Below are 6380 nucleotides of genomic sequence, written 5' to 3'. Positions count from 1 at the left end.
TGAAGTTAACCTTAGTTGCAATCTAAGAGAAAACCAACATATAAACAATAATTTTGTAGCATTTATATCATGAGAACTATATTAAATGTTATCATGCTAAAGGGAGGAGCCGAAGGGACAAAATCAACAACTGAGAGGCCAGAAGACATGTGAAAGTAGAAACAATAGATAGAGCTGAGAAGATAAGTGATTAAACAAATGTCTCACGTCAGTTTCTTAAGTCTCGCTTACATATAATCAAGATTAGTACAAAACATATAACAATAAAAATGTTTTAACTATTTTATCGTTTGCTATTTAGTTTATCTTTGACGTACTACTTGTGACATGTCAAACATAACATTGATAAAAGTATGTTTGATACATTTTGTCTTTTGCTATGATATTAAAACCAAATAACCACAACAAACTAAATGTTTAATAAGTCGGAGAAGATATATTGATTTAAACGTTAAAATCGTACAAATATGCGTCATTTATATATATTTTGGCTACTTGTTTATTTTAGATATACTTTAGTTGGATTAATAAAATCAAATTGTTAGTTTGCAAGAAAAAAATTAGGAAAAAGTTAAGATTGCTGGCTATGGGGTTCGAACCCATGCGCACTTATGTGCAGAAGATCTTAAGTCTTCCCCCTTAACCACTCGGGCAAACCAGCTATTGATGTGAGTATATTCGAAATTAATTTATTTAATTGATAAGTAGGTACCTATTATAAGTAGCTGACGTTTCACAAAAATTTCCTTCTCCCCCAAATTTCCATCGTCGTGGAACAAGTAATTAAGCGAACCTTAATGCTTTCCACATAAACCCTAACCCTAATTGCTACATCTCCAAATAATCAACTCGTATTCAAAGCAACCGAAGAATGGCGGAGCATTTGGCGTCAATTTTCGGTACAGAAAAGGACAGAGTGAATTGTCCATTCTACTTCAAGATCGGAGCTTGTCGGCATGGCGACAGATGCTCGAGGCTTCACACCAAACCCAGCATCAGCCCCACTCTATTGCTTTCCAACATGTACCAGCGTCCTGATTCCATCACTCCAGGTGTTGATCCCCAGGGTCAACCCCTTGATCCTCGCAAAATCCAAGATCACTTCGAGGTTTTTAACCTAATTTTTATCAATTGTATCAGTAATGTTGGATTTGTTATGTGTTTGTATCATAGATTTCGTGCGTTAGATATTAATTTTTGTTTTAGCTGTCATCTGGCTTGGTTTTGTGAGTTGGTTAGATGAATGGACACGATTAGATGAAAGATACGCACTTTCTTTTGTATGAATAAAGAATACCCGTAGATCTCTCCTAATTCATACTTAAATGGTGTTTTAACTTGTAAGCAGGAACATACGATTTGATTATACATTTATACATTCCATGCTGTTTTACCTTGATGTTAATTTGGTGATAGGTTCATTTGTATCTTTATGACTTGTGAACTAATTCTACATGTAAATGGGGCTATTATTCTTAGGGAGTTTGCACACATGCATAATGCTACTGGAAGAAATGAAATCAAAAATGGGAAGTTGAAGAAATTGTAATCCTTCACATGTTTGGTTGATGGAATGGAATTCAATATTAGAAGTTGAATAATTATAAAGTTTTCACTTATATTATATATTTTATGTTTCTACATCTCATTAATATAATGATGGTATTATGGTCTTTCAATAAAGAAAGAGAGAAATGTAATTGAATTCTTGCCTATGCATTTGCCAATTAGTAGACAAACAAACATATTATACTTTCTACCACAGATTTCATACTCGAATTTGCTTCCTTTTTAAGGTTTCAATTATATTTTATTTGTTGTATTTTTTTTCACTTTACAACTACATTGCAAATGCAGGATTTCTATGAAGATTTGTTTGAAGAGCTGAGTAAGTATGGGGAGATTGAAAGCCTAAACATATGTGACAACTTGGCTGACCACATGGTATAATACTAAAATATTAACTTGCTTGAAATTGATCAATTTCATTATGCTATTTTAAATTCTTGTTAAATCAAGTCTTGTTATTTATCAACAGGTGGGGAATGTGTATGTCCAGTTTAGGGAAGAAGAGCATGCTGCAAATGCTCTTCAAAATCTCACTGGGAGGTTTTATGCAGGTATACACCTTTTTCTTATTTAAATCAATATAGTCACACATCAAGATTTACTCTGACATAAGATATTAGAACTTGAAATCCAATTTATGAATGGTTAATTAATCGAATTAAATAAATAGTTAATCATATAGTGTCTTAACATAAAAATAATTTATATTTTTCAGGGCGTCCAATCATTGTGGACTTTTCTCCAGTGACAGATTTTCGTGAAGCTACATGTAGGCAGTATGAAGAAAATGTATGCAATCGTGGTGGTTATTGCAACTTCATGCATTTAAAAAAGATCAGTAGGTCAGTTTTTTGTTATTTTCTATTCTACTTCTCTAAGTTTTTATTATTTATATATATATATATATATATATATATATATATATATATATATATTTTGTTAGAGTTAGTTTGTTTGTTTGGATGGAATGGAATGACAAATCAATCGAATTTACAAGATAATGGAATGGAATGAGTTATTACATTCTATTATCTTGTTTGGTGGGCTTCCTAGAATGGGAATGAATCTTTATAATAATTTTTATAGAAGGTGTAAATACACTGCTTAAAATAAAGGGTTAATCTTATAAAAGACCTTATATTTTGTGTTTTTTCTGGAATAAACCTCATCTTTATTTTTTTCATGAAAAAGAGCTTATCTTTTTTCATTTTTCCGAAAAAACCCTCAACCTTCTAAATGTTTCCAAATAAATTCTCAACTTTTTTAGTTTTTTCTGAAAAAAACCCTCACATTTTACATTTTTTGGGGTTATCATAAAAGAACTTATATTTGGTGTTTTTTACGGATTAAAACTCAACTTTATTTTTTGCCTGAAAAAGACCTTGTATCTTTTTATTTTTCCGAAAAAACCCTCAGCTTTATCTTTTTTTCTGAAAAAACCCCTCAACCTTCTAAATGTTTCCAAATAAATCCTCAACTCTTTAGTTTTCCTGAAAAAACTCACATTTTACATTTTTTTTTTGGAGAAAATAACTAAAAGAGTCAGATCGGAAAAAATGAAAAAAAATACAAGGTCTTTTCCAGACAAAAAATAAACTTGAGGTTTAATCCGGAAAAAAAAAAAAAAAAAAAACTCAAAATATAAGGTCTTTTATGAGACTAACCCTAAAATAAAACAAAATTTCCTGAAAGTTTAACAAAATGGTTGGAATGACATTCCTTCATTTCTATGGAATTAACCATTCCATTCCTTCTTTGATTCCATCAGAGAGTTAAGGAGACAATTATTTGGAAGAAGTCGAAGAAGAAGAAGCAGAAGCCGAAGCCGAAGCCACAGTCCCCATCGCCACCGTGGCTACGACGAGCGCGGTAGCCGGAGTTCCGGAAGAAGGGCGGCCAGCGGTGATTACACCGACTCCCGCCGCCGCCACCACAGCCGTAGCCCCGGTCGACGCGGCGGCGGCCGGAGCAGAAGCCCTGGCGGCAAACGGAACCGGAGTCCGGTCAGGGAAGGTAGTGCGGAACGAAGGGCAAAGATTGAACAATGGAATAGGGAAAGAGAACAAGCCAACTCCCGCCCTAAAACCACCACTGATAATAATAGTAATGAACAAAATGGAGATGAGTATTATGATCCACGTCAGCAGCCACATCAGCAATATGATGACTAGATCGGTTTGTTCCTTCATTCTCTCTCTTTTTTTTTTTTTATATATAAATCATGCATCATGCTTGAAAAATTACAGAAAAAAGAAAAAGGAAAAAAGAATAAGGTTAAAAAAATATATGAAAGTAGATTGCTATTTCTTGCATTTAGCTTTAGAAAAGATATAGCTTACAACCCACTTTTCACTGTGCAGGAGTACAGGGTACAGGTTCACCAGGACTCCTGAAACATGTGATTGTTTGCATTTCAAGTTCTTGAAAAAAAATATATTTACATTTTTTTTTTCTGGATATAGTTTTTAGGGTTAAATGCATGGAAAAAAAAAATACAACATTCAACAATTCATTTCTTTATAGGAGTCTAATCCAAATACAAAGCAATATGTATATTTTTCAATGTCTAAGGTCATCATTTGAAACTACAATTCTATAATTAGAAAAAAATATATTTTTTTCAAGTACAATGCCTTATTAAGAAAATATTTAAAGGAAAATATATTGAAACAAAATGAAAAGTAGGATGTCGATTGTCGTGTGGATTAGATATGCAATAAAAGAGATAGTAAATTGGCCAAGGTCAAGTAACACAAGTTGGGATAACTGATAAGGGTGTTTAGGTCATTTTCCTTATTTCTTCATTAGATCGATTTAATAGAAGTATAAGTAGAAGTTTAGGGTAAATGTTTGTTTCTAGGAGAGACTCGGCTTCTCGAAACCTTTGTATTCTTTCATTGGGGTGGTAGGGATGAATTTGTCTAATGATGTGTAGTTTTTTTCTTTTTTTAAAATTAAAATATATATATATATATATATATATATATATATATATATATATATATATATATATATATATATATATTTGATTTTTGTATTGGAATATAAATATTATGAAGAAAGAAATGTGATCTTACATAATATTCTAGTTTTGCAGGTTCAGGTATCCCTGCATGAAGGATCATGCCTTATTAATTGGAGCTTACGATTATTTTTGTATACAGGTTGGTTGACTTTACTAATCTTGGAAGGAACAAGTTGAAGATGACGTGGCATCCTATTTTATTATTTCTTGCAGTATTTGTGTTTTAGTTTCTTCATCACAGATGGTGTTTGAGGTTTGTATCAAGTATCAACAACTTTTTCTATGCAATTTGTTGTTATGGAAAGTTGAAGGATTTAGCATTCATATGATTTGACATGGAGCATCCATTATAATTATAAATATGAGTTTTTTCAATATGTTTTTTCTTTTCCTGCCATGTCATTATTTCACAAAAATTGTTTCGTAGACTGAGGATAAAATATTAATCCAAGTTAGAAAAAAAAAATTGTTGTATTTAAGTTATAAATCCTTATTATTATAAATGAATAGTTTTAATCTTTTTTTACCAAATGTCACTCTAATACAAACTCTCATTAATATTATGTCATGTGTTATTTAGATATATTAATATTATGTCATGTGTTATTTAGATATATTAGACAACTCATTTTAAAATTCAAATTTACATAAATTTGAAGTTATAGTAATTTTGAAAATTTGATAAATCTCTTAATTAATAATTTATTTAAAATAATTGATTAACAGTTATGAATTTTTATTATGAAAGTTTAATTAATTTTATAATCCCTATTCCTATGAGTTATAAACTAGTTTATATAATTAATATGAAAAGACGTTCACAATATCTTGTTTGACTTTACAATTATCATGAATTTTGGCTTTTGATTAGTCATGCTTTGTTTCATATTCTTGCATGTTTGTTTATCGACATTAATCATAGTACTAGTAGTCTAATTTTCATTCTTGCATGGTTATTGGCAAAGCTTTATATATATTTTTCGTATTAAAAAAATAGACCCACAACTAAAAAAACTTCCACTTTCTTCTCGTAAATATTTTTGAAATTTGAAACTATGTTAGTGCAAAAACTCCGATAATAGACGGTAAAAAATGCAACGGAAACATAACCCAAATTCAATGATTAATCAAAAATTGATTGCAAAATCTTGAAACTATAGTGGGAAAAAGATAGGTTATAAGGAAAGTTGAGGGACTAAAATTCAATAAATCCTAAATACTAACATCATCCAATAAATTATGGAAAAATATCAGTAATAGTAAAAAAATGGGGGGTATTTTCAGAAAATAGACATAAAAATGGATTTGTCCGGATATAGACATGCATTCCGCGGAGGTAGCTCCGCGAAATCTACTGTAGCTCCGCGAAATGACAAAATCGTAAATAAATCAATTTATTAAAAAAAAAAACACTAAAGATCCATTTCGTGGAGCTACCTCCGAGGAATGAACTCATTTCGCGGAGGTAGCTCCGAGGAATGGATCTTTAGTGGGTTTTTTTTTTTCAAATCGATTCTTCGGGGTTTAAATTCATTTCTCCAACTAATTATTTTTAAGAAAAGATTATCATACTATTATAATCTTTACTTGAAAATAATTAGTTGGAGAATTGATATAAACCCCGAAGAATCGATGTGAAAAAAAAAAAAGAACCCTCAAAATCCATTCTGCGGAGCTACAGTAGATTCCACGGAGTTACCTCCGCAGAATGCATGTCTATATCTGAAAATGTCTATTTTTATGTCTATATTTTAAAAAATAAAAAAAAAATCCATTTTTTTTACTA

At 30.8% G+C, this 6380-nt stretch overlaps 1 protein-coding gene and 1 non-coding gene across 4 annotated transcripts; one reads left to right on the top strand and one right to left on the bottom strand.

Annotated features, from left to right (window-relative positions):
* Positions 1-578: 578 nt before the first annotated feature.
* On the bottom strand, positions 579-661 carry TRNAL-UAA (transfer RNA leucine (anticodon UAA)). The gene has a single exon. It is a non-coding gene; the product is annotated as a tRNA-Leu (tRNA).
* Positions 662-733: 72 nt separating this feature from the next.
* Positions 734-4969, top strand: LOC111898036 (splicing factor U2af small subunit B). Of its 3 annotated transcripts, XM_052768310.1 has the most exons (7): positions 734-1108; positions 1858-1944; positions 2039-2120; positions 2285-2411; positions 3338-3744; positions 3930-3967; positions 4734-4969. In XM_052768310.1, exons 1-5 carry the CDS (start codon positions 872-874, stop codon positions 3738-3740), a joined length of 936 nt encoding a protein of 311 aa, XP_052624270.1. In that variant the 5' UTR covers positions 734-871; the 3' UTR covers positions 3741-3744; positions 3930-3967; positions 4734-4969. The 3 variants fall into 3 exon arrangements, with proteins under 3 accessions (XP_052624270.1, XP_052624269.1, XP_023749746.2); XM_052768309.1 differs by lacking the exon at positions 3930-3967; XM_023893978.2 differs by having other exon boundaries at positions 3930-4969.
* Positions 4970-6380: the final 1411 nt, after the last annotated feature.

This window comes from Lactuca sativa, chromosome 2 (genome assembly GCF_002870075.4).
Source record: "Lactuca sativa cultivar Salinas chromosome 2, Lsat_Salinas_v11, whole genome shotgun sequence".
Lineage (NCBI taxonomy): Eukaryota > Viridiplantae > Streptophyta > Magnoliopsida > Asterales > Asteraceae > Lactuca > Lactuca sativa.
This window is presented reverse-complemented; position numbering and strand designations above follow the sequence as displayed.

Bases quoted from the DNA above. Each gene is read 5' to 3' on its own strand.
- LOC111898036 (XM_052768309.1), top strand. From the start codon at position 872: ATGGCGGAGCATTTGGCGTCAATTTTCGGTACAGAAAAGGACAGAGTG. The intron at 1,945-2,038 runs GTATAATACTAA...ATTTATCAACAG, and splicing joins ACAACTTGGCTGACCACATG to GTGGGGAATGTGTATGTCCA. The intron at 2,121-2,284 runs GTATACACCTTT...TATATTTTTCAG, and splicing joins CACTGGGAGGTTTTATGCAG to GGCGTCCAATCATTGTGGAC.